The 27,866-nt window shown below is 51.9% G+C and overlaps 1 protein-coding gene across 1 annotated transcript; it reads right to left on the bottom strand.

Moving 5' to 3' along the window:
- Window positions 1–88: 88 nt before the first annotated feature.
- OIT3 (oncoprotein induced transcript 3) lies at window positions 89–26,879 on the bottom strand. The gene is made up of 9 exons (XM_062214417.1): window positions 26,744–26,879; window positions 23,738–24,112; window positions 22,856–22,963; window positions 18,685–18,807; window positions 12,751–12,873; window positions 11,320–11,480; window positions 9,613–10,028; window positions 2,660–2,759; window positions 89–990 (listed from the first exon to the last, which is right to left on the bottom strand). Exons 1-9 carry the CDS (start codon window positions 26,802–26,804, stop codon window positions 817–819), a joined length of 1,641 nt encoding a protein of 546 aa, XP_062070401.1. The 5' UTR covers window positions 26,805–26,879; the 3' UTR covers window positions 89–816.
- Between the last annotated feature and the right edge of the window lie 987 nt (window positions 26,880–27,866).

Raw genomic sequence — 27,866 nt, 5'->3', positions numbered from 1 at the left:
ACATGAACAAGCAGGAAACCTTTTCTGATCCTATGTAATCATAAAATTAATTGGCATATTAAAAAGTTGGATTTACTGGCACATAAAATTTATCTTTAATGTATATTTATTTCAGTGAAATGTATTATGTTCTTATAAAATAGAATACAGTATAATTTTATACCTGCTTCTGTTACCAACTTGAGGGCATAGCATACCAATTAACAGGATTTATGACGCCAACCTTTGCTTGTAGTTCAATCCCTGAGCCACTTAAATCCATGCGGGTGAATTTACTTACATTTATGCAGTGAAAAAACTTCCCTGAAGGCAACAGCAAAATATCAAAATATTATGCAAGAGAAAAACCAAGTAGTGTTTTTTTATTACACCTAGGTTTAATGATAAACTTCCTTATCCTCCATAACTATTCTGTATTTGAATTAAGATTTCAGGCTATAGTTATTATTAACACCTGAGTCAGAATTTGGGTAACTTTTCTTTAGCTTTCTAGCTTGAAATGACTCTGCCCAGCTTCTGACTGTAGTGGCCCTACTACATCACAAATGAGGTATTTAATGGTAGGAAGGAATGGGGCGCAGGGGGCGAGCGTCATTCTGCGGGAACAGCTTAGCAAGGAGAACCCCTCGATGGGCGCTGCTCTGGCCTGGCGCACCCAGCGGGCCAGGAGTGGAGGGAGTCGGAGCTGGGAGGGTGAGCCCATGGCGTTAGGTTTGGAGAAGCCGGGGGTCCTCCGGGGGTCGCTGGTGTCCCAGAGGCAGTGGGGACAAGTTCCAGAGGGCAGCCCGAGCCGGAAAGGTGAGGCCCGGCGGCTGGCTACTCCTCCCGGTCGATGGCGATGGGGCCGCCCGTCAGCACCCGGCTCTGCAGACCCGGGGAGTCACCGACGTCCTCTGCGTCGCGCCGCAGTCGCCGATGGCAGCCCTGGGCACAGCGGGACCGCTCGTCCAGCATCCCACACACCAGCACCCGGCAGTGCAGAAACACCTCCTGCAAGGGCGGTGGTCGTTAGTCACAGCTGCCACCTGTCCCCAAGCAGACATGAGCCGCACTGCACAGAAACACCCGCACTGCACCCCAACAGCACTGCTCGGAGGTACAGGATGTCTTCTGGGTTTGACAGATGGGGAACCGGAGAATTGGGGGGTTGAAGAACCTGCTCACCTCCACGCATTGAGGGACGTGGCCAAGTTGGAGCAGGACTGGCATCCCTAGACACGTCTGTGCTGTGTCAGGGGAGGCCTTAGCAAAGCCATGCCTCGTGACGCTAACATCTTGGCCCTTCAGCCCAAGATCTGGGAGCAGCTTTGGCTCCCACGTGCTTCTGCTGTAAACCAAGTTCTTCCTCCGCGTGTCCTGCGATTGCCCAGTGCTTGGCTCCAAATCGGGACTAGCCACCGTGAGGCATGCTTCGGACCTGCGCTCTGGGAGGGAGGACCGGCACACTCCCACAGCGTGTGAAAACAGGGCGCTGGCCTCTTGAACCTCCTTCTGTTAGGATGCTCAACACCTGGACGAATACTACAGCGAACACAGAAGCTTCCACCTCAGCTCACCCCAGCCTTTTCCACACACAGTCTCTGACCACCTCTCCCCAGGTGTGCACGTAAGCCATGATGACAGAGCGTCCTCACGCCTGCTTTGCCCGTAGTTGTCATTGTGGTAACTGCCGCACAGTGTGGGGAGCTGAGACCCTGGGGACCGCGGCTGCCTTTGGGAACCCCCCCAGCCCCGGTGGCAGTGCTCCACAGACACTTCAGCCACCTTGTGCTGTTCTGTCTGGTTCTGAGCAGACTGCCCGAACTGGAATTTTCAGAGGAAAGAATAGGTCGATGTCACGGGTATGAATGCATTTCATAGACAGCTTTCCAGAAAACGTGCCAAGCCTGCTGCCACTGTCAACTTCTCCCTGGGACCTCGTTAAGTGTTGCCATTTTGTTTTTTGTTTTTTTTTTTTTTTTTTTTTTTTTTTTTTGACAGGCAGAGTGGACAGTGAGAGAGAGACAGAGAGAAAGGTCTTCCTTTGCCGTTGGTTCACCCTCCAATGGCCGCCGCGGCTGGTGCGCTGTGGCCGGCGCACCGTGCTGATCCGATGGCAGGAGCCAGGTGCCTATCCTGGTCTCCCATGGGGTGCAGGACCCAAGCACTTGGGCCATCCTCCACTGCACTCCCTGGCCACAGCAGAGAGCTGGCCTGGAAGAGGGGCAGCCGGGACAGAACCGGCGCCCCGACCGGGTCTAGAACCCGGTGTGCCGGTTTCAAAAGGTGAAGGATTAGCCTAGTGAGCCGCGGCGCCGGCCAAGTGTTGCCATTTTATAACTTTTATAAATGCAAGATGTATACAATGGTGTCAGAGTGATTTTGGTTGGCATTTTAAGTGCAAGTTTCACTGTTTTCTCATGTATTTCCCCTCCAGAGCCTTTGCCGTGTGACCACCCACCACACTGGCTTCTTAAACCATGCCTGAGCTCCAAGATTTTAAGTTATAACTTCACCGTGTTTTCTCTGTATAGGGTAGTTACGGGCAGGGGCTAGAGCTTGGGGAGAGCCGATACCGGCGACACTGCTGCGCTCGCTCCTGGGTGGGCGGTGTCCCTGTGTTTTCCCGAGTGCTGACATGCTGGGATCCCTGCCAGGAAGGCTCAGATCCCTGGCTCACCTTGTGGTCCTTGCCCACGAACTTGAAGACGGGGACCTGGAAGTGCTTGGCGAGGTGGTCCCGGGACGTGTACTGCTTCACCGAGTCGTCAGAGACGCAGCTGAAAGCAGGCAGAGCGCACGTGAGCCTGGATGGCTTCAGCAGGGCTGGCCCAAAGAGAGGCAAACTGGGTGCAGTGGGCTGCGCTGCGCCCCGACTTTTGAAGAATGAAGGCAAAGTGCGGCTCCCTCCCGGTGAAGGCCGCTTCAGGCTCAGCGCTGCCCCCTAAGGACGTCCAGAACGCCCGTCCTGACCACACCTGCTGCACCCACCAACCTGGCCCGAGGACTCCCCCAGAAGTCACTGGGTCTGAGAGTTAGTGACAGGCTGGCACGGGGGCACAGCGGGTTAAGCTGCCTTCTGCAGCTCTGGCATCCCATATGGACACTGGTTCGAGTCCCAGCTGCTCCACTTCCAATGCAGCTCTCTGCTAATGCACCTGGGAAAGCAGCGGAAGATGGCCCAAGTGTTGGGGACTCTGCACCCATGTGGGAGACCCGAATGAAGCTCCTGGCTATGGCCTGGCCCAGCCCTGGGCCGTTGCAGCCATTTGGGGGAGTGAACCAGTAGATGGAAAATCTTTGTCTCTCCCTCTTTCTCTCTGTAACTCTTCCAAATAAGTAAATAAATCTTGAGCAAAAACAAGGGTTAGGGACAGCCCCATGTATTTCAAAGATACCATTTGCCTGTAGTGGTCTTTTCATCTGGGATACACTGCAGGAAGCCTGCCTTCACACATGGTCTTACTGGGTTACAAAGTGGCTCTTTAATTCAATTTCATCAATACTGGACAGTCCTCACTGCAGGGGATAGGAAGGGGAGCAAATCACAACCCCCCATCCAGGAGCTGCACAGACACCCAAGTGCTAAGGAGAACTGGCCCTACAGGGGAAAAGTCACTCACCTCCGGGCCCTTGTCATCCCTCTCTTCCTAAATGCAAGGCTAAGCTGCAGCCTGCTAGGGCTTCGGGTTCAGTCTCAGACCCACTGCCTGAGGCCAGGCACCCAGGCTTCCCCAGGTGGCTGTCCATGCTGAGGCTACATTTGGTTTTGACTGAAAAATATTTATGGCAGAGTGACTGCGACAGAGGGAAAGATACAGAGAGTAGGAGATCTTGCACCTGCTATTTCACTCCCCAAATGGCTGCAACGGGCAAGGCCAAAGCCAGGAGCCTGGGACTCTATCTGTGTCTCCCCCAGGGCTGGGTGGCAGGGGACCAAGCACTCAGGCCACCTCCTGCTGCCTCCCAGGAGCACTAGAAATGAGCTGGATTGGAAGAGGAATGGGCGGCACTCGAACCTGGCACTCGGACGTGGGATGTGTCTGTTCAAGTGGACACTCAACACACTGGGCCACACTGCCGGCCCCTAAGGCTGCGTTTTACATGTTGATGAGCCCTCTGGCCAAGGCTCACTCACTCTCATAACATCTTTCCCATTCTAAATTCTAAAGGAGCTTTTTCTTTCTGGACATAGTTACTTTTCATGTCTACCGGACCAGGACAAAACGTGGGGTCAGGTACAAAAGCCTCTGAAGCTGGGTCCTTGGGCCTCATGCTCACAGGCCACTTTTTTTTTTTTTTAAGATTTATTAATGGGGCCAGTGCTGTGGTGTAGCAGGTAAAGCCACCGCCTGCAGTGCCAGCATCCCATATGGGCGCTGGTTTGAGTCCCAGCTGCTTCACTTCTGGTCCAGCTCTCTGCTGTGGCCTGGGACAGCAGTGGAAGATGGCAAAAGTCCTTGGGCCTCTGTGCCCATGTAGAAGACCTGGAAGAAGCTCCTGGCTCCTGGCTTCAGATCGGCTCAGCTCCAGCTGTTGGGGCCATCTGGAGAGCGAACCAGTGGATGGAAGACCTTTCTCTCTCTCTCTCTGTCTCTGCCACTCTGCTTTTCAAATAAAATAAATAAATCTTTAAAAAAAGACTTATTTATATTTTTGAAAGGCAAAAATCCAGAGATACAAGGAGAGAGGGAGGGAGGGAGATCGATCTTCCATCCACTGGTTCACTGCCCAGATGGCTGCAATGGCTGGAGCTGAGCTGATCCTAAGCCAGGAGCCAGGAGCCTCTTCTGGGTCTCCCACGCAGGTGCACAGGCCCAAGGACTTGGGCCATCTTGTACTGTTTTCCTGGGCCATTAGCAGGGAGCTAGAATGGGAGTGGAGCAGCCGGGACTCAAACTGGCACCCATATGTGATACTGGCACTGCAGGTGGTGGCCTAACCTCTACACTACCACACTGGCCCCACACAGGCCACTTTCTGGTCAGCAGCTGCTAACTGCTGTTTTGGTGAAGCTGAAAAATCCAGTGCAGGTGGACACTTGGTGCAGTAGTCAAGACACTGCTTGAGATGCCATGTGGCCTACTGGAGTGCCTGGGTTAACGTCCCAACTCCATGGCTCAGCTCCCGATGCCACCTTCCTGCTGATGCACACCCTGGGAGGCAGCTGTGATGGCTCAAGTATCTGGGGTCCTGCCACCCACATGGGAGCTCAGGATCAAGCTCCCAGCTCCCAGTTACTGTCTGGCCCAATCCTAGCTTGTGTGGGCATTTGGGGAGTGAGCCAGTGGACGAGAGATCTCCTGTTCTGTGTGGTGTGTGTGTGCATGTGTGTGTATCTCTCTGTCTCTGCCTTTCAAATAAAAATAATTTTTAAATGTAAAATACAAGAAAATTATTTAAAAATAAGGCATCTCGGGGCTGGCATTTTGCACAGCAGTAAACACCACTTGGGACACCTGCATTTGATATTGCAAGACCAGGGTGGAGGCTGACACTGCTCCTGATTCCAGCCACCTGCTGACCCACACCCTGGGAAGGCAGCACATGATGGCTCAAGTAGTTGGGTCCCGCCATTCACATGGCTGGCTTCCACTGAGTTCCTAGGTCTTGGCTTTGGCCTATCTCAACCCTGGCCGTTGCAGGCATTTGGGGGGTAAATCAGTGGATAAAAGATTTCTCTTAGTAAAATAAAACTCAGTATTAAAATGGTTCTTTTCATCTAAATGCTTCAGCAATTTCCATTAATCTTCATCTAAAACTACTATTATGTGTCTTTAAAATAGAATGAGACCCAGGACAGATTTTGCCTCGTAACCTGGTGTTTGCTGTGTTAAGATACTGTTAGTTCTGACAACTCCAAGTCCATGTGCTGGAGAAATGAAGAATGGAATGGGAGAATCCAAAGTAACTTTATCAAAAAAATCACCTACCACTTGGTTTTTGAATTCAATATGAAGGTACTTCAAAAAGTTTGTAAATGGAATGAAAAGTTAAGTTTAGATACCACTGCTGTGGTGTAGAGTTGGCATTCCATATGGACACTGGTTCATTTCCCTGCGGACCAACTTCCAATCCAGCTCCCTGGTTAATGTGCCTAGGAAAGCAGTACAGGATGGCCCAAGTCCTTGTGTTCCTGCACCCATGTCGGAGACCCAGAAGAAGCTCCTCGCTCCTGGCTTCAGATTGGCCCAGCCCTGGCCATTGTGGCCATTTAGGGAGTGAACCAGCACATGGAAGATCTTTCTCTCTCCCTCCCTCCCTCTCTGTAATTCTGTCTTTCAAATAAATAAAATCTTTATTTAAAAAAAAAAGCATAAGCTTATTCTGGAGGAAAAAAAATCCATGCATAGTTTTTCCATAATATTCATTTTCCATGACCTTTTAGAAGACTACTTGTATATATCTTTCTCTGGAAATTAACTTGCTAGTTCCAGTAGGCTAGTATTATTTTGCATTCCAGGAGCATATACCAGGTAAAACTAAAGGAAAGTGAATCACATTTTCAATATCAGGAGAAAACCAGCTTGAGCATGATATTAAAAAAAAAAAAAAAAAAAAAAAAAAAAAAAAAAGGAACAGGAGCTGCTGCAGCGGCTAAGCCACTGCTTTCGACGCTTGCGTCCCCTACCAGAGGGCGAGCACCTGCTAATGCGCCTGGGAAGGCATGGACGGTGGCCCAAGGACTTGGGTCCCTGCCACCCATGTGGGAACGTGAATGGAGTTCCAGGCTCCTGGCTTCAGCCTGACCCAGTCCTGACTGTTGCAGCGAGGTGGGGAGTTAACCAGCAGACAGGAGACAGCTCCTCTGTCTCTCCCTCCTGTTGCCCTGTCTTTTCAAAAATAAATAAATAAATAAAACTTTCAGAAAGAAAATAATAAACAATTTATAAATGTGAGTAAAGCTTGTTATGTTTATTTTAGAATTGGTGGAATAGCCCCAAATTACTACAAGGACTCACTCAGTAATTCACTTGGCACATATTTAATGGCCCTTACTGTATGCTAAGAATCGAGGAAGAAGAAAAAGGAAGACAGTTTGTAGTTCAGATAGGGCTAAATCAGGGAGGCTGCATGGAGGAAGTAAAGCCCACCGAATCTTGAAGGAGCACACTCAGGACGCCAAGGGGAGGGAGAGGTTTCAGGCTGAGGAAGCAGCAGGGGGAAAGAGCGAGTGTTCGGGAACTGCCAGTAACTCCCTTTGGCGGGAGCTGAAACTGAAGGGGCCCAAGGTCAGAGGGTGAGGGCCTTGTGAGCCCAGCTGCAAACCAGATTACATGACACGCAAGGGGACTTCAACAAGTCCATGGGAAAATAGAATTTCCAAAGTTTCTTTTGGTGCAAAAGAATTTTGAAATCCATGCATAATTTTTTTCATAATATTTCCATGAACTTTCTGAAGACCCTTGGATGCATGCATTTCAAGATTGCATCCAGCAAAATAAACCTGTCCTTTGTTCTGTTTTCTGTGAGCGGCCAGCAGCGTCTTGTGCATCACTGCTGACCAGCTGTTGCCTGCTTACAAAATGGGTCAGCGCTGCTGTGGTTTGGGAATTCCTGCCTCCGCTTTCCTCTTCCACAGCATAGTTCTTTTTTTCTGTTTTGTATGTGCTAGGGGTGAAAACATAAATAGCACAGCTCCTTAGACCTGTCCCAAATCAAAGTAAGGAGTCGTCACCGAGGGTCTGAGTAACGCAAACGTGCACGGATTTCACAGGCTGGGCCGAGCAGGCTGTGTGTTTTCCCACAAAAGTAACTCCAGTCCCTAGCCTACCTGGCATTAAGTCTGGGCCCAAAAGAAGGAAATAAAATACGGTACTTCTACTTTTCTGGAAAAGTTAGAGGTCACTTAAACCCCCAAAGGGCCACCAATCCCTGCGAGGTCTACTGCAGGCCACCCCAAGCCAGGGTTGTATTCGGTATCACAACAAGGCACCAGCGAGGAGGCCACAGGACTCTGAGGCTAGAAGCACTCCTGGGACACAATAAATGTATCAGCCAGAGAAAATGAAGAGCCATGGAAAGGCTCTTGGCAGGCACAGGATGAGACCCTGTTTCCAGGCTCAGCAGATGGCCTGGGGCTCTGAGGAGCTGGGTCCCGGGGAAGGGGCAGGAGGCTGAATCTGCTGTCCATCTGGCAGACAGGGAGGTCCAGGGTCCAGACCACATCCCTGCAGCAGAGAGTGGGGTTGGGGCGTTGCTTTTTAAAAAGTCTTATTTATTTGAAAGAATCAGAGACAGATCTTCCATTCACTGGTTCACTCCCAAATTCCCGCAGTGGCCAAGGCCTGACCAGACCAAAGCAGAGAGCTGGGGGCTGGATCTAGGTCTACCACGTGGGTGGCAGGGACCCAACTACTTGAGCCCTTATTAGCAGGTGTGCAATAGCGGGAAGCTGGAGTCAGGAGCCAGAGGCAGGTACCAAAGCCAGATCCTCTGATCTGGGGTTCGAGCATCTTAATTGGTATTAGGCCAAACACCCACCTGTTATTCAAAAAAAAAGGAATTTATCATAGAGGTAGAGGTAGAGGTAGAGAGAGAGAGAGAGGTAGAGGTAGAGGTAGAGGTAGAGAGAGAGAGAGAGGGAGAAGTAGCTATGTTTTAAAAAGCTGCCCCGTGGATCCGAATGTGCATCAAGGGTTGAAGGCCACTGTGCAAGAGATCGCCCGCAGCAGGCCAAGGCTGCCCACAGGCCTAGCATGGAGAGGCGGTGCGGCCACTGGCATGGCCAACCAGGCCACTTACCCTACCTGACATGCATCCCACCGACATTAGAACAAAGAAGAAACCCACGTGATACTACTGTAGGTTTGGGATTGGATGTAATTTTCCTGGGATTGTAGCCAGTGTTTGCGAATGGCGATAGCAAGCCAACCACTCATTCAAATTAACTCACCGATCTGACGGAGGGCTGCAGCTCATCACCGGCCCGAGAGCTGCTCACGGGTTTCTCCAACAGGTAACACCTCAGGCTCAGCTTTGTCTCGTAGGAACCCAGCCAGCCACCCCCGGTTGTGGTTCCCAGGCTCGCTGGAGCCCACTTTGCCCTCCTAGACTTTCTCTCAAGAGCGCAGCACCGCCGACCAATCAGAGGAAGGCCACAAGAGCCGGCGACCAATCAGAAACCTGGGCAGTGCTGACCACGCCCCTCCCTGCCCCCGCGTCTGTCTAAGAAGCTTCAGTCCAGGCGCTCTGGGATCCCAGGGGGTCGAGCTCTGTCTGGCTGCCCGGCTCCAGCTCTGGGCTTTGCAGTCAATGCTTCCAGCACCCCGCTGTCCGTGAGCCGAGCCCGACGTCGGGGTGCTGTAGCAGCTCCTCTGACCAGTTTTGGGGGATGCTCTAGATCTTGTCTTCTCCTGAACCCCACCAAGTATCTCTTCTCCCGGCTTCCCCCGCCCAACTCCTTCACCGAGGGGCTGCACCTGCGCGGTCGGCCCTCACCTGGCACACCTGCTCGCCCTCTCTGAGCCGACATTCACAATTAAATATATTTAATTCCAATCTGCTTTTCTCCCCATGCTCATGGCCTCAGCTGCACACACTCTGGGGTCCTCTGGACGCCTCCGGGTTCATAAATGGTTCTGGGTCCTGAACTAAGACCCGGGTCCCCCCGCCCCCCGCCCGGCCGCTCACCCGTCGCGGATGAGGTGGTACTTGAGGGTCTCGTCCATCTCGGCGGTGGGCGTGGCGAAGCAGCTCTCCACCAGGCTCCGCAGGCCGCTCACGTGCACCACGGGCTCAATGCCGAAGTAGAGCGAGTCGCGCAGCTTCAGGGTGGGCAGCGCCTCCCGGTAGGGCTCCTCAAACTCGCGGTCCTTGAAGATCTCCAGCGTGAAGGGGAAGACGCCGTGGTTCCGGCCCGCGATCTCCAGCGGCGCGTTGCGGAGGTTGGGCACGTAGCCCTCGGAGAGGGTGTAGAGGCGCGGGAACTCGCACGTCACCGGGATCAGCAGCTTGCTGGTGCGGATGATGACGTCGCCGCTGCTGCCCGGGGTCTGCTTGGGGAGACCCGTCACCAGGTTGCTGGCCACGATCTTGTCATTCACCACCTGAGCCGGGCCGGGGGCCGACAGGAAAGGCATTGCAGGCTCATTTCCATGAAGACGCAGCCCCTCCACCCCGCCCCCCACCACCTTAACACGCTCCAGACATCTGTTTATGGAAGCATCGTGTGAGCAAGACGTCCTGGGCAACCCGCAAGCCCCTTCCAGCATTGCTCAGAAACCCCGATCCGTGCAGAATCGGCGAATTCGAGGCTGGGGGACTTCAGAAAAGGGCGGCTTTGGCAGCGTCCAGGGGGCCTGGTCCTGATGGCTCTGCTACAGCAAGACCTGGGGCTGAGCTGGACCCCTGGGCCGCCACACTCAGGCCCAGCCTCCTCGGCTCTCCCGGGAGCCCCCCCCCCCCCCCCCCCCCCGGCAGCATTTCCACAGGATGAGCCACAGCCGCAATCAGCAGAACTTGCCTTGAACAGCAGCTGCGGCCTCACCCCCAAGACATATTAGTCCTTGTGGGCATCCTACAGACGTGTCCCTGTCACCGAGTGGTTACGGAGGGCTCTCCGCTGCTCTGCAGGCCACCTTGCACGCCCGTGACGCAGCACAGGTTTCGTCACCACGGTTCCTGCTCAACCCCACTTCTAGGGGATGAAGCGCAAGAGCACAGTCCACACCACATGCCCGTCTGGTTTCATTTTCCACTGTGAAGCCCTTGCAGCCAGGCTGTGCCACCCACTCACCAAGATCGCGCCCTGAGACTGCATTTGGTTCCCAATGGCAAGGCCCTTTCTTTTTCTCACTGCCTGTGTAAGCCACACACACACACAGTCCCACTTGTCCCTTCCTGGCTCCAAGAGGCCCTGCCAGTGGCCTGGTCTCACTATGCTGCTCATCCCTGGTCCACAGCTGGCCCGAGGCCATCTCTGCTGTGTGAGTCCCTGGACAGGGACCCTGGTGCACACCTTGGGCTCTGTGCACGGAGTTCTGAATGAGAGGATAAACCTGTACCTCAACCTGGGTCAATACTCGAACTCATTCACTACATCAAAAACGAAGTGACATCTCTACCAGTCACTTCCTTCAAATAACTGGTGGAGGGCTGTCGCCAGCCTCCTGGCACACATGCTCACCGAGGCACCGCGAGACGGACACATGGAGAGCAGGACAGCTGAACTGTCCTTCATTCCTTGTCCTGGTGGTGCCAGGGCCACGGCAGGTACGCAGACATTCGCTAAATGAGTGACACAGATGTTTTGAGACACAAGCCATGGTGCATGCTTGTCAACCACACTCAAGTAACTGGCTTTGGTTGGTCCCCAAACGCCCCCCGGGAGGAACCTACATCCACCACTGTGCCGCAGGTCTTGAGGGAGAAGAGGAGGTTGACATGGGTGCCGTTGGACACTCCTCGGCAGGAAGTGTTGGTCAGGAAGAGCTCCAGGCCGCCCACCAGCTCCCGGGGGACGCTCACCTCAATGGCGCTGGACTTGCACACGACGGGGACTGTGGGAAAGGGGCTACTGTTAGAACCTGGAACCCGGGGCAGGGAGATGGGAATGGAGGCTTCGAGGAGACACAATGGTGTCCCCATGTAACTGGAGGCTTCTGTTCCATTCTCCAGGAAACTGAAAAGACTCAAAAACAAACTGGTGAATACAACCACAATTCCGAACCCCAGGGTCATGGTCAAATAACATTCCTTAAATACACCATTCAGCAAACTGGGAGTTTCAGCTCAATGAGCCTTTGTTTCAAAGCATGGCTGTGTCACAAACCGAGACACCTAAAGGGTTAACTTCCAGCAAGAACGCAGTTTATGGGCAATGTAGGAAAAGCAGTGCTTTGAGAGAGGCTAGCATTTCCTGACAGTACTGCTGTGACTTTGCCATTAATCCGCTCACAAAGGCAGATACAGAAACAGCATTAGTGCAGCTGGGGACGGCTTCCAAACTGTCCTTGCATGGCTCGTAAACCATAACCTCTGACTACAAATTCCACTTCAGCTTGATGTAGGAACACTGCTTTTCCTTCGCAGTCCCATATTTGCTTTGCCTCAAAAGAAAGGCACGCCTACTATCAAGAGTCCGATACCGCCGGTGCCGTGGCTTAACAGGCTAATCCTCCGCCTTGCGGCGCCGGCACACTGGGTTCTAGTCCCGGTTGGGGCGCCGGAGTCTATCCCGGTTGCCCCTCTTCCAGGCCAGCTCTCTGCTGTGGCCCAGGGAGTGCAGTGGAGGATGGCCCAAGTGCTTGGGCCCTGCACCCGCATGGGAGACCAGGAGAAGCACCTGGCTCCTGGCTTTGGATCAGTGCGATGCGTGATGCGCTGGCTGCAGCAGCCATTGGAGGGTGAACCAACGGCAAAGGAAGACCTTTCTCTCTGTCTCTCTCACTGTCCACTCTGCCTGTCAAAAAAAAAAAAAAAAAAAAGAGTCCAATACCAGTGGGACAGGACAAAGAATCATAAACAGGTGCCGGACACCAGAACTCGATTTCCAGGAAGTAGCTCTTGGAGGACTGTTGATGCGCACACTGTAAGTCTAGAGAGAAGTAGCAGCCTTTCCCCAGGACTTCCAATCCAGTGTCACTCGGTTTCAACTCAAGCATCTGCTAGAAAAGGCGAGGACTGCATCAATGTCTTATCCCTCCAGAGTGAGTAGTTGCACAAGAAAGCACAGAAATTAGCGAAAAAGCAAAGGCAAACAGCAAAGCTAAGGAGGTGCAGAGCGGAGGCAGAGTGGAGCAGGGCGCAGGTCCGGCCCGCAGGTCCTACCTTGGCAGGTGTGGTTGTCCTCCGACAGCACCAGGCCCCGGGGACACTCGCACTGGTAGCCCCGCTCCAGCCCCAGGCAGAAGTGGCTGCAGCCCCCGTTGCTGTTGTGGCATCCTTCGATGTCTGCAGCAGAGAGCGACAGGGGAACAGTCACCTCCCGGCCCTCGCCTCGAGGTCGCGGTGCTCTGTAGCAGGGATTATACTTGACTTATGCAGTGCCCCCGGGTCTCACCCGGTGACAGGGACACGTGGGCATGACCGCGAAAGAGGTTTGTGAAATGTTACAGCCACCAAGAGCCACCTTCATCCTCCGTGTCTCCGTCCACTCGAGCTGGTCCGTTAGCTTGTAAAAAGAGTGTCCTTTACTTTGAGTTTGGCTAACACTTTTCTCATGGTTAAACTGGGTTATGGTCTTTCAGGAGTAAGACCCAAAAGCCACTGCTTCATTGCTGTGATATTTAATTCACTTAGAAATATTACAAAGCGTGATTGATGTCAAAGGGACTGATAGGGTTAAATTGGATCAGCCGGACGGGTCAGAGTCAGTGCGGATCCCTTAGACTGGGCCTGTCTTCTCAAATCTCTGGGGACAAGAGCAGGGGACGGGGCTGGGGCTGAGACACACTGGCCACACGAGGCCTGAACAGCACTCTGAGTCCATTCAATCAAACGCATGTTGACATTTATGAGGCAATTTTCCAAAGCTTCCTATTTTAATATTTTGCATTTCCAGAAAACGATCAAGTGGACAAAAAGGAAATGTATTCTGCTGAAAATGGAAGAAGCTACCATGTGATTTCAAACTTCACGCAGAGGAAAATAATGACCTTGGTAGCACGGGCGACCTCTCCTGGGTCAGAGCTGCACATTCTAACCTTTCATGGGCCCAGAGCCACACTCCCTCATTCACCTGTTCTCTGAGGCTGCCTTCTGAGTTCCAGGGAAGAGTGGAGCAGTTTCACGCGATTGCCTCTGCTCCACAAAGTCTAAAATATTTGCTGCCTGGCCTCTCCAGGAAGTCTGGGGCTAGCCTATGGAAGGAGATGTTCTCAGGCCATCTGAGATGCTCAGAGAAAGACACAAGCTCATTTGCAGTTAAAGCTGTAGCGCCCTCAGTTCAAGAAGAATATTAAAAAGTTGTTTGGAATATCAGCAAATGACCTTGGGATAGACTGACTTCTATGAAATGTATAGAAAGAATAAAATTGCATCGAATAAATCTGCAACATTTAAAAGACATTAAGAATCCTCTATTTGTGACTGTATATTTTAAAAGGGTAAAAGCCCTGTTAGGAAAATGGCACAGTCTTATCTATGGTGCGATCTACACCCTGACACCATCCTAGGCTCTAGCCCCCGCCGCCATTGCTGGAAGCCAGGTGGCCACAGGGCTCAACCACCAGTGTCAAGCTCCGCCCCCATCCTAATGGGATTCGCTGCTCCTGCTTCCCTGCCTGCCCTCCGGCAAAGTTTTAAAAGGATCTGTTCCTGAACATTGTGTGTGTGTGTGTGTCTCCCTTTCTCTCTTCCTCTCTGTCTCCTGACCTCTGTCTCTCTCTCTCTCTCTCTCTCTCTCTCTCTCTCTCTCTTATGTTCTCCTTCTCCCTCTTTTCCTTCTCCGCCCCTTCCCTCTGGTCTGTCAGGTTTCCCTCAATAAACCCTTTCCTTAACTCCGGTGATTGCTGTGTTTTGTGGTGGCCTTACAAGCACACCTATAGGCTTTTTTTTTTTTTTTTTGCCAGGCAGAGTTAGACAGTGAGAGAGAGAGAGAGAGAGAGAGAGAGAGAGTTATAGACAGTGAGAGAGAGAAAGGTCTTCCTTCTGTTGGTTCACCCACCAAATGGCCACTACTGCCAGCGCGTTGTGCTGATCTGAAGCCAGGAGCCAGGTGCTTCCTCCTGGTTTCCCATGCAAGTGCAGGACCCAAGCACCTGGGCCATCCTCCACTGCACTCCCGGGCCACAGCAGAGAGCTGGACTGGAAGAGGAGCAACCGGGACAGAATCTGGCACCCGGACCAGGACTAGAACCCCGGGGTGCCGGCGCCGCAGGTGGAGGATTAGCCTAGTGAGCCACGGCGCCAGCCACCTACAGGCTTTTAAAATAGTCGGAAATGATAAACAGGTTGAGAAGTCCTCATCGAGAAACTTGAAGTCCAAAATGTTCTAAAATCCAAAACGTTTTTGCGTGTCAACAAGCACCACAAGCAGAAAGTTCCTGACCGTCTGTGATGGGTCACAGTCAGAATGCAGGTGCCGACACACACAGTGTGCACTCACCTCCAGGCCGGCATATTGGGTACATATGAAACACAAATGAATTGTGTGCCTAGACTTGGGTCCCATCCCCAGGACATCTCCCTGTGATGTGGGAATATTACAAAGCCTGGAAAGACACAAAATCCAAAACACTCTCATCCCAAGCATTTGGGACCACACTGTGGAACAGTTGGAAGAAAACTTAAAAATATTCAAGATGTTCACATTCATGGGAAATATTTTTTCTTAAAAATGATCTTACTCAAGTCATTTTATTCCTGAGTCATAACTTCCATATTTGTAAAACAAAGGGGTTGCTTAGATGGTCACTCAAGATAGTCCCAGGTCTGGAAATACAAAGCACAAACTCAGCTGACACTCTAAATTGCCTTGAAGGATTTAAATCTAGGAGAACACACAAAGACAGTAGAATGGATACAGCTGGCAAGTGAGACTGTGACTCATATTAAAGATATTCTCATTACTCCTCTGTATTTTCTTCTAAGTTTGACAATAAAACCAAACAACGAAAATTACTTTCAAATTAAAAACAGCTGCATATATATATACTTAACAAGGATAAAAAAAGCCTTCTAAAGAATCCCATGTTTGCATTATCAATAAAATTTGAGGATTATAAATAGGAATGTTAATCCTAAAGTGTAACTCCTATATAACTTTTATTATTGCCTGCTAAAATACTTTTTAGTTATGGTTATTAGGTTTTAATATTGTATGAGGATTGACTTAATAGTTCCAATAAAGAATTCATGAATAATTACAAATGTTCTTCATGGAACAGTTCATTAATATTCAAAGATTATTAAATAGAATAGATTTAAGGAGGATTCAGGCTATTACCCTTATTTAAAAAAAATTAAAATACATTGAGTCGTGTTATAATATTCTGGTCAATGTCTCCTCTGTTAACAATGTCAAGTTTGTTACATGGAGTAAGTTGTGGGGAACTAGCCATAATTTTTTCCTCTTGAGATAGTGTATTATTATTTTGGATATAGCAAGAATAAAGTAAATTATTGTGAACAGGAATATAGCTCTGCTATCTCACGGCCTTAATTAACCAGTGGACAAATCGTATGTCCTCTGTACCAGTCACGCCATTGGTCTCCCCATATAATCTGCGAAGAGTGTCATGAGAATTCAGACTTCTTAAAGCAGAAATGATGACATTTTAGTTGGCACCGTTTGCAAGGGTAAATGTGCTTGAGATAAGGGGCGCTATCAGGACGGTGCTATAGCGCAGCACATATGGCCTCCTAAGTAACACCTTGACAGCAGGGGCTCCACTGTAGAGCACTCGAGACTCCATCTGGAGAAAGCACCACCCGCTCCTCCACCGTGAGACTCTGGTCTGAAGCTATGATCCAAAACATGCGGACAACGGCAGACCCCTACATCACACTTGGCAGAGCATAGACGCTCCCTAGCATGATCGCTCAAGCTTGAAAACAGGCTGCACCCGGTTAATGAGAAGCTTGTGATTTGTCTATGTCCCGCACATGATGTAGGCCAATACCTGGATCAACGTCAAGATTGTAACTGGTATTGTTAAGATTATCATTGATATTAGTTTTGCATAGGCTTTAGGTCAGCTTGACCTAGTAGCCATGTATTCCCCCTCCCGTTTTTTGTGGTTTTTGCCTTTATAAACCCTGTTGCTTTGGGCTTCGGGGTCGAGAGGTTTTCAGGGCATGAGCCTGCTCTCCACCACCAGCAATAAAGGACCATCAGAGTTCTCAACGTGTGGTGCTCCTCTGTTTGCATTTATGGGGTTCCAAGATGGCGGAGTAGGGAGGGAACTTACTGCTCTAGCCCAGAAGAAGATAGTTTAAAAAAAGTGGAGACAGTGTAGTCTCAGGGAAGAGTTAGGGAAAAAACAGCAGAGGAAACTCTATCAAAATTAGAAGGACACAGTGGACCTACATGGAGGGCGTGGGCGCCTATGGCTTGGGACCCCAGCAGCCGAGAGCCTCCACACCAGCACTTGAAAGTGAGGTGAGACAAGACCGCAGTAGCCTGGAGCCACTGGCGAAAAAGCAGTAGGAAGAGCCTAGAGGGAACGAGGCTTGAAGCCCAAGGGGGAAAGTACACCAGCCAAACTAGAGAAGAAAAGAAAAAAAAAAAAAAGAAAAAAAAAGGATGATAGGGACCTGTTTCTCTCTCTCCAATCACCTTACAAAGGCGTACAAGCCAATAGAGCAGGCACCACTTTGGACATACGTAACAGCTGCACCAGCTCGTGTCTGCGCCCAGCAATCAGCTGAGTGGAGACTCCTGACTCTGGTGGGGAGAACTAACAGGGCACTAGGAGCTTATGACTGTGTGAAGCTTCTGAGCCGGGACTGTGGAAAAAAACAAACAAACTGAGGGTGTGTGGGAGAACTCACGGTGTGGCTGAGATGTGAGCAGTCTCAGTGGGAGACGCCACAAGCTCAGGTGGTGCTGCTTACTCGGTGAGAGACTTTGCTGGGGAATCTGAGCTTACCCCGAGGACTGCACAGATCCTTTGTGTGGTCCTTGGGACGGAGCAGACGAATAGTATACCCACTGGGGCTAGCGCTCAGGCACTGACTGCCATCAAGGGGAAAGGCTCAGCTGAGCAGAATATACTTCCCTTCTGATTAAAAAAAAAAAAAAAAAAACAGAGAGAGAAAAGAGAGAGATGGCCGGCGCCGTGGCTTAACAGGCTAATCCTCCGCCTTGCGGCGCAGGCACACCAGGTTCTAGTCCCGGTCAGGGCACTGGATTCTGTCCCGGTTGCCCCTCTTCCAGGCCAGCTCTCTGCTGTGGCCAGGGAGTGCAGTGGAGGATGGCCCAAGTTCTTGGGCCATGCACCCCATGGGAGACCAGGATAAGCACCTGGCTCCTGCCATCGGAACGGCGCGGTGCCCCGGCTGCAGCGTGCCTACCGCGGCGGCCATTGGAGGGTGAACCAACGGCAAAAAGGAAGACCTTTCTCTCTGTCTCCCTCTACTGTCCACTCTGCCTGTCAAAAAAAAAAAAAAAAAAAGAGAGAGAGAGAGAGAGAGAGATTTAGCACGCCAAACCTGGGAGTGTCACCTTAGGCAAGCCCTTAGCCCTGGAGAACTGAACAGAGCTCTCTGGCCACACCCTCTACAAGCCTCTAGAAATTCATTGAAAGCAAACAGTCCACTTACCTACAGAGTCATAGTACAATGAGAAAATGGGAGGGGGGACCCATGAGCAGCTCCACAAATGCCAAACTACAAACGCAACAATCCAAGAAACAGGAGTAAGGAGACAACATGACGCTCCCAAAAGAACATGACACATCAACACTAGATCATGAAGACAGTAAGATAGAGGAAATGCAAGAAGTGGAACTCAAAAAATTGATAAGATATCATAGAAGTAATCAAAATGCACTTTCTCAGGTACAACCATCCCATATGGCCACTCAGAAACCCTTATTTTTGTTTCCTCAATAAAAAATGTGGCTTTCTGTCTAGCAAAATTCCCTCCTGTTCAACCTTGCAGACAAAATCAACGTGAACCCCGAGCACTATGTGAGCGTCAGCGTCCTGGATGCGGAAGCCGCGGCCACTGCCTGAGCGGCCGGCTTCCTGGACGCCCGGGAACAGGCCACCTGCCGGCCGCCGCCCCGCGCTCCGCTGGGTCCCCCTAGGCCCCCTCACCTTCGCAGGTCTTGCCGTCCCTTCTCAGCGCCCGGCCAACCCCACACTCGCAGCGGTAGGAGCTTTTGAGGTTCACACAGATCTCACTGCAGCCACCGTTGTTCTGCTCACATTCGTTTTCATCTGCAGACGAGAAATCGCGCGGCGGCGTCCACTCTCCCGAGCCCCCCGCCCCGGGCCCGCGGACGCACCTCCCCCGGCCGCGCTCCCACGCCCTGCTCTCCACCACCGCGGACCGGGCAGAAGGCACCGGACTGCTGGACAGCCCCTTCCCCTCTTCTTTTTATAGTATTTATTCAAAAGGGAGAGCGAGAGCGAGCGAGAGAGAGAGAATCTTCCATCTGCTGCCTCGCTCTCCAAATGCTCACAACAGCCAGGGTTGGACCGGGCGGGAGCCAGGGGCCAGGGATGTAACTACTCTGAGCCATCGCCTGCTGCCTCCCAGGCTGCACATCAGCTGGAGTCGGGAGCAGGCGGGGATCCAAGCTCGGGCACACCATGTAGCATGTAGTAGTGCCAAGTGGTGCCTTACACCACCCCTCCCCTTCTCTTCAGGGTAGGGCTCTGGCCAGGTGAAGTGCCTCCCACGACCTAGGTAGACCTCAGACTTATACATCAAATGGTGTTGTGAGCTGGGAAAGGAGCTTCCGTGGCGGGAGGAGACACAGAGAAATGTTTTTGTGATGTAGTCGTCTGTTAAAACAGGGACAGCTGCCCCCAAAGCAAATTTTAAAAGTTGGAATATTCTCATATTGTACTTAAGCAATGATGGTCAACCTTTTGGAGAATCTGATGAAAGATATGGACGCATGCCACAGGAATGCATGGTTAGCAACAAGTGTCTGTCCCCTTCCTTCTACAAAGAGACACTTGTGAGCTTAATTTGTCCTGGCTCTCGGGAACAATGGCACAACGACACACGGCAAAGACTGGGGTTTAAATACCCATGAGACGACAGGCAGATGGCCTTGAGCCCAGGAATATGGATCCTTGGAACTGACACCCTACTTAGGTCCCGAACCCCAGAAAATGTATCCCCCGATATTATTTGGAAATGGTTTGACTGTGTCTCTCAAAAGTTCCTGGGTGATACGCTGCAGAGGTGGTGGGACCTTTAAGAGGCGGGGCCTAGTGGAGTAGGATGTGAGGTCATCAGGGGGCACTGCCCTTAGAAGGGATTAATGACTATTGTAGGACCTCCCAGGCTTCCTATCTCACCAGGTGATCTCCAACAGCCTCAGTGCACCAATCGCCCTGAGGACGTCACAGAGCTCAGCTCATGCCTACATATCCAGCTCCCTGCTATGGCCTGGGAAAGCAGCAGAAGATGGCCCAAATCCTTGGGCCCCTGCTCCCACATGGGAGACCCAGAAGTTCCTGCTCCTGGCTCCTCCAGCTGTGTGGCCATTTGGGGAGTGAACCAGCAGATGGGAGATTTTCTCTCTCTCTCTCTCTAGCTCTCTCTCTAACTCAGCCTCTCAAGCAAATAAAAAAACTCTTTTTAGAAAATTTAAAAAAAAAAAGAAAAAAGCTGCTCTGTCCAGGAGTCACTGTGGTGCGGTGGGTTAAGCTGCCACTTGTGACACCTGCATCCCATATCTGCTTCTGGTCCAGTTTCCTGCTAATGCATCTTGAGAGGCAGCAGATGATGGCCCACGTGCTTGGGCCCCTGCCACCCACGTGGGAGACCTGAATGTAGTTTCTGTTAATAGATAATTCCAGGCCGGCGCCGCGGCTCACTAGGCTAATCCTCCACCTTGTGGCGCCGGCACTCTGGGTTCTAGTCCCGGTTGGGGCGCCGGATTCTATCCTGGTTGCCCCTCTTCCAGGCCAGCTCTCTGCTATGGCCCGGGAAGGCAGTGGAGGATGGCCCAAGTGCTTGGGCCCTGCACCCGCATGGGAGACCAGGAGAAGCACCTGGCTCCTGGCTTCGGATCAGCACGATGAGCCAGCAGCAGCAGCCATTGGAGGGTGACCAATGGCAAAAAGGAAGACCTTTCTCTCTGTCTCTCTCACTATCCACTCTGCCTGTCAAAAAAAAAAAAAAAAGATAATTCCAGACTAGTATAAAGCAAGTCACATATTTAATTCAAAAATTCCTAGTAGTCACATTAACTCAGATTCATAGGGCATCCTGTAATATACATTCATATTGTACATCAGATTTAAATTTGAAAGTTCTTTTATTTGACAGAGTTGGACCGTGAGAGAGAGAGAGACAGAGAGAAAGGTCTTCCTTCCATTGGTTCACCCCCAGATGGCTGGAATGGCCAGAACTATGCCAATCTGAAGCCAGGAGCCAGGCGCTTCCTCCTGGTCTCCCATGGGGTGCAGGGCCCAAGGACCTGGGCCATCCTCCACTGCCTTCCCGGGCCATAGCAGAGAGCTGGCCTGGAAGAGGGGCAACCAGGACAGAATCCGGTGCCCCAGCCGGGACTAGAACCCGGTGCCCATATGGGATGCCAGCACCGCAGGCAGAGGATTAACCAAGTGAGCCATGGCGCCAGCTCAATTTGAATTTTTCAATAGCTAATTTTTCTTTTTTTTTTTTTGTAACTAGCTATCTTTTAAATTTAATAAAAATGAATACCAAATTTTTGTCATGTTGGTAATATACGCCTTTAAAAATACATGTCAAAGAATTAAATCTCAAATCTAACCTATCACAACAGTTAAAGTTTTAAAACAGTGACAATTCTCCTTTGCTGTTTTTGTTATTGTAATACTGAAGTCACATTAGAGAATTATAGTAAAAATTACTTGTATAAGTTTTATCAACATGATCCTACTGTTTTGTTTGGAAAATATGGTAGTGCAAACTCATGTTACTTTGTTTTCAGAGACAAATTCTAGATTACTATGTTACCATAACACTTCTTACTTTGCCATAGAAGTAAAAGCTGGCCGGCGCTGTGGCTTAACAGGCTAATCCTCCGCCTTGCGGTGCCGGCACACTGGGTTCTAGTCCCGGTTGGGGCGCCGGATTCTATCCTGGTTGCCCCTCTTCCAGGCCAGCTCTCTGCTATGGCCCGGGAAGGCAGTGGAGGACGGCCCAAGTGCTTGGGCCCTGCACCCGCATGGGAGACCAGGAGAAGTACCTGGCTCCTGGCTTCGGATCAGCGTGAACCAATGGCAAAAAGGAAGACCTTTCGACCTTTCTCTCTGTTTCTCACTATCCACTCTGCCTGTCAAAAAAAAAAAAAAAAAAAAAAAAGAAGTAAAAGCTGTCCCCCAAAAGTGGTCTGCTCTATAGCAAAATACTAATAATAAATAAAAAAAGAAACTGGCAAAATTATTTTCATAGATTTTATTTAACCCAATCATATCCAAAGTATATTCAATCTGATATTTAATTAGTGTTAAAATTATTGAGATGTTTCACTATTTATTTGTATTAATCTTCAAAATCAGGTGTATATTTTGAATACATTTTTAAATGATTTTTACCACATCTCAATTTGCATGCCAAATTGTCATCAGAAATAGAAGTGTGGGGCCGGCGCTGTGGTGTAGTGGGTTAAAGCCCTGGCCTGAAGCGCCCGCATCCCATATGGGCACCGGTTCTAGGACCGGCTGCTCCTCTTCTGATCCAGCTCTCTGCTATGGCCTGGGAAAGCAGTAGAAGATGGCCCAGGTCCTTGGGCCCCTGCACCCTCGTGGGAGACCCAGAAGAAGCTCCTGGCTCCTGGCTCCAGCCATTGCACCATCTGGGGAGTTAACCAGCAGATGGAAGACCTCTCTCTTTCTATTTCTACCTCTCTCTTTAACTCTTTCAAATAAATTTAAAAAAAAAATCTTAAAAAAAAAAAGGAAATACAAGTGTATTTCAAGTCATAACAACTGGTAGTTACTGAACCTTTCCCAGACATTTTCACTTTTCCAATAACAAAAACTGAGCATCAGTTTTAAGATTAAAATGAAGAAAAATCCAATTTCTCAATCACACAAGCCACACTTCAAGTGCTCCATAGCCATGTGTAGTGGCCACCAAGGCAGACAATCCAGTTCTAGACTGTTCTTAACCATGATGGAAATGGCTCAAGGCTTTAGTCACACACTAACGGGGCGAGCACCATTGCAGTTGTTCAGAGACAAACCAGGGAAATGACAGAGCTTCGCGTAGTTCCTTGGCTCTTCCAAGCCTTCTCCTACCTCGCAGCTGGTTTCTTACCAAAGCACGTCTGCCCGTCAGGGCCCAGCACGGTTCCTGGAGCGCAGGTACACTCGCTGGCGTCCACACAGCTGCCATGGCACTCTTCATCGCAGATGTCATAAAAGTCTACCGGAGGGCAAAGATGGCCTCGTGTGAGAGGTGCAGGGCAGAGCACTTCCACCCCCGAGAGTCTCACAGCGCAATGGCGGGGAGGTGCCCAGCCACCAGCAGCCAACGCTCATTGTTCAGGGCTACACAACACAGTGGAAATGGACCACGTGCCCAGGGGCAGCCTCCCTCGCTCATGTGAATGATTTTCAGCTTCTGACCCACGGCCCGTGGGTGGCCATGGGTTTCTGAAAGTCTACAACTTCCCCAAACATGAGTGACAGGCTGTGTTGTTCTACTCCCCCATGGACTCTGTTTTATACATTGTACAGATTTTCAGGAGCTTGGAAACACAGAAGTCTATGTTAAAGTATCCCTGTCCTCAAGTAGCTACTTCCCATTGTATATCATTTCTAAAAGCCAGTGGATACTAACAGTGCTATAATTTGGCTGTCTGATGGTCTATCTAGCTATCCAGCATCTGTCTACCTACCTATCTATTGATATTTCAAAAGGGATTCATTGTACTAAAAAGGTTGGAAAGCACTATTTGGATTACCTACACAGACATTCTGTTTTCTAATGTTTTGCTCTAATGGAACAGACAAAATGCAACAGAACTGGTCAAGGTCATAACTGCTTCCCTTTCTGCTTCGGGAATGTTTCAGAAGGTCTGAGAACCGATCTCAGAAGTCACAGTCATGCTGTCGCAGGGCTGCATTTCCCCTGGCACTTCTCTGACTCCCGTCTGTGGCGGAGCAGGGCAGGGGCAGGGCGCAGGAAGGTACTCACGACCGCAGTAGACATGGTAGCAGACGCTGGGCTTGGTTAGGCGGTACACGTAGTAGCCTCCGGGGCAAGCTTTGACCTCCACCGTGGTGTTCCACAGGCAGCAGTTCCCTTTGAAGCTGGCACAGGCCTGGCGTTGCACGATGCCGTCGCCTTCTAGGGGGTGGCTGCCGTTGAGCCAGACAGGCGCGTGGGTCCCACAGTGGTTTTCTGGTATGCAGAAGGTGGGCATGGCATCTCCCGCCATGCCTGTGAAGCGGTACCACTCCCCGTCCACGTGGTTGTCACACAGAGGGGGATCTTGAGACTCATTAAACTGGTGCTCCGTGTTCCTCCAGGGCTCATTGAGGCTGATGTAGGCAGAACACGGATCCAGGGCTGGGGGGAGAAAGGTGCCACAGGGCACCCAGGGACATGGCCTGAGTGCCCACCTCAACAAAGAAAGGACCTACAGTCCCCAAAAGTCACCCTGTGAGTCTCCTCCTAAGTGCCCTTCATAAAACTATTGGGGACCCACTAAGGTTGAGTGCTCGCGTGGGACTGAAGACCTTGTGTCCCTTCTGCAGACGGCTGTGGGGCTGATGGGAGGCTGGGCTGAGGCCCTCACAGGCGAGCCCGGTGCTCCTACCCAGCGCCTCCGTTCTCCCAAGCGGGCTGTGCAGACGTAGAACTAGGGGGCCTGAATGGAGGGGCAGCTGAGAACTGTCGTATAGACAGGAAGGGGATGGAGGAAAACTCTGCTGTTTGCACCACCCCGGGCAGGCTGGGGCAGAGGAACTGGGATTCTGTCAGACCGGCTGTTACAGCTCAGCTGTGCAGCCTGGGCCCCGGTGCCGGCAGACGCGCCTCCTCTCTGGACATTACGGGGAAGCGTTTGGCAGGCACCTGGGTAAGGGCATTCGGGTGGGTGGGGAGCATTCCGGGGAGGAGGGGAGGCCTCAGGCCTGGGGCTACGCAGCACCCAGCAAGGAGTTCCCCAGCCTAACGCCACAGCTGGGCCAGGAAGTAAGTGGGATGCGGCATTTCTGGAACTAACCCCTCCTCAGGGTGCACAGGGCAGGAGCGTCCTGGACTTTAGGTTCACAGCTTCTCCCCTCTCCTCTCAAACAGGAGGCGCGCCCGCCTGGGCCCTCCCCGCTGTGGCTTCCTACAAGCACGGTGTCCAGAACCATTTCACAGCCGACTGTGAGCTCACAGGAGCATGCGCTTCGCCTCGTGGCTCTGATTTCCTAAGAAGCGGTTACACGCTCCCCTTTGATGGCTTCTGCAGAACCCCGCGCCCTGTAATGGCTGTTCCGGCATTTATAAAGCTTTCCCTTAAGCGAACGGTCGTTTCCCAGTTCCGTGCTAGGGGAGCCAGGGCCCGGAGAGAGGTGCTCCCCCTCAGTGCTAATCATGCCTTCGTTCCGCGACACGTGCCCGCTGCCTCCCACGGCAGCCCCTGCTCTTAAACCCTGCGTGCAGTCGGATGCACTGTGATCCCAAACGGCTGCCACGCACTTCTCAGTGGGCGGGCTCCCGGGGGCCCTGCCCGCCCCAATCCCCGGGTCTCAGGCCCAGACGCCGCCCCGGGGGGCACCGAGAGCACGAGTTCACGTGCCCACTTGGGTCCCCCAAACCCTTGGGGGGTCACCAGCCCCGCTCTCAGGCCGGAAGGGCCCTTCTTCCTTAACGGGCCCGGCTCCTCGCCGTGCTCCTGCTCCCAGGGCAAGCGCGCACCGCAGCCCCCCAAGTTGCCCCTAGTCTGGCTTCTGGCTTGGGATCCAACGTTGCAGGCGTACTGGGGGGCAGGGGGAAGGCGCAGGGGTGCGGGAGCGTCCGAGGGGGAGCAAGCCCGGAGGATGAGGGGAGAAGGGCCCGAAGGAGCCCAGGGCAGTCCTCAGTGGGAGACACTCGGGGGGCTCACGCTCCCAACAGTTGTAGATGCACAGAATAATTGGGAAGACAGGAGAGTCCGGTGGGACATGCCCCTGGGTGACCCTGCTGCCTTTGTCGCCATTCATCACCCACTGCTGAGACAGGGTACCGGCTCAAGTTCGTGGTCAGCTGAGGTTCCCGTGGTTGTTACCCACATCCTCCTCCGTCCCACCCAGGATACCACATTCCACCCGGCTTGCTGTCTCCTGAGGGCCTCAAGCCCGTTTATAAAGGTGCTAGAGCCAGGGCCGAGTGAGGCGAAGACAAACCAGGTCGGTGAGAGCCACAGCCTCTCTGCAGGGCCCGCGGAGGGCTCTGCCTGCCCCCACCCCCTCTCCCAGTTAGGAGTTCTGGCCTGCTGGGCAAAGAAGTGAGAGCGCAATCTGCCATCCGAGTGGAAACCGTGGGGCCGGCCGGCTGGCTGCCCACTCGGTCTTCGACTGCCAGGGTCAGCCAGTTCGGTTCCTCAAGATCTGTACGCTTTATGGGGATAGAACTTTCCAGGCCTTGCAGTTATTAAAGGAGGGGAAAAAAAAAAAACAAAAAAACACCACCTTTAACTCCTAAAAAGCGTTTTCTCTTTAAAGTTACAACCCTCGGCCGGCGCCGTGGCTCAACAGGCTAATCCTCCGCCTTGCGGTGCCGGCACACCGGGTTCTAGTCCCGGTTGGGGCGCCGGATTCTATCCTGGTTGCCCCTCCTCCAGGCCGCAGCAGCCATTGGAGGGTGAACCAATGGCAAAAAGGAAGACCTTTCTCTCTGTCTCTCTCTCTCTCACTATCCACTCTGCCTGTCAAAAAAAAAAAAAAAAAAAAAAAGTAAAGTTACAGCCCTCAAAGTGGCTAGACTATAAGGAGGTTAGGGTTCCTTGCAGTGTCTGCCCCAAGGCACTCTCAGCTAGGGGCAGACCCACGGACCGTTCCCACCCCTGGGCGAGGCACGCAGCACAGAAATGCTCTGAAAATCTGCTTTCCGCGGTTACCAGCCTCTGGAGAGCCCGTGTGCAGGTGCCAGATCTAGGAGCCGTCAGGGATCCACACAAGCGGCCAAGTGCAAGGGCAGAACGCTCGGCACTCTGGAGGGGAGACTCACCCAGGAGCGCCACTGGCGTGACGGAGACGAAGATGCAGGTGAGAAGCAGGGACGGAGGCATCGCTGGGCGCCAGCTGCCGGAGGGACTGGAAGACCCTGTTCGTGCCACGTTTGCACTGTTCCTTTCTTTTTTAAGCACTTAAAAAAAAAAAAAAAAAAAAAAAAAGACTGCAAGGCTCTGAGGAAGAAAGTCTTTATCAGCGGCGCTGGCTGGGGCTTTATCGGAGGAAGAGGATGTGGGGTGCGGTGTGCACTGCTCGGCCTTGACCTCACATGGGAGCTCTGCTCTGCCCTGTCAACAGGGTTGCCTCACTGATTTTGTTCTTTTTTTTTTTTGGGGGGGGACAGGCAGAGTGGACAGTGAGAGACAGAGAGAAAGGTCTTCCTTTGCCGTTGGTTCACCCTCCAATGGCCGCTGCAGCCAGCGCATCACGCACCGCGCTGATCCAAAGCCAGGAGCCAGGTGCTTCTCCTGGTCTCCCATGGGGTGCAGGGCCCAAGGACCTGGGCCATCCTCCACTGTACTCCCGGGCCACAGCAGAGAGCTGGCCTGGAAGAGGGGCAACCGGGACAGAATCCGGCGCCCCGACTGGGACTAGAACCCGGTGTACCGGCCCCGCAGGTGGAGGATTAGCTTATTGAGCCCTGGCACTGGCCTGATTTTGTTCTTTAGGGAAGGAGCTTCCCAGTGCCACAGGCTTCTGCTGCTCGCTCCCCAGAATTCCCTGCGATGAGGCCTCCACTACCTTTTCCAGAAGGGAACTCTACATGAGGGACATGCCCTCAGCTCAAAACCTGGGTTCGTGACGGCGAGGAGCTGACTTCACAACGCTACATTTTAGATGAGACGGGAGCAGGCCACGTGGTGGAGTTGGTCTTCAGGAAGCATCTTGGTCCGATGGCCAAGGAGGTGACGACAGCTTCCAAAGTCTAACAGTCAGGACATGCCTGGAGTGGCGACCACATTCTCTTGTTTCCATATGGTCTTTAGTCTCAAAACTTCCTGAAAGAACAAGGCGTGAGTTGGTTTTATTTTTCCTTTTTTTTTTTTTTTTCACTAATTCAAGCTGTAATACCTCCTGTTTTCAGATTGTCCTTCTCCCCAAAGTTTTAAATGAGTTAA

Source organism: Lepus europaeus, chromosome 17 (assembly GCF_033115175.1).
Source record: "Lepus europaeus isolate LE1 chromosome 17, mLepTim1.pri, whole genome shotgun sequence".
In the NCBI taxonomy this organism is placed as follows: Eukaryota; Metazoa; Chordata; class Mammalia; order Lagomorpha; family Leporidae; genus Lepus; species Lepus europaeus.
Note: the sequence above shows the minus strand (reverse complement) of the source record. Positions and strands in the feature narration are given on the sequence as shown.

Bases quoted from the DNA above. Each gene is read 5' to 3' on its own strand.
- OIT3 (XM_062214417.1), bottom strand. From the start codon at position 26,804: ATGCCTCCGTCCCTGCTTCTCACCTGCATCTTCGTCTCCGTCACGCCA. The intron at 24,113-26,743 runs GTGAGTCTCCCC...TTCTCCCCCCAG, and splicing joins CACGCCAGTGGCGCTCCTGG to CCCTGGATCCGTGTTCTGCC. The intron at 991-2,659 runs GTGAGCCAGGGA...CCGCCCTTGCAG, and splicing joins TCGTGGGCAAGGACCACAAG to GAGGTGTTTCTGCACTGCCG.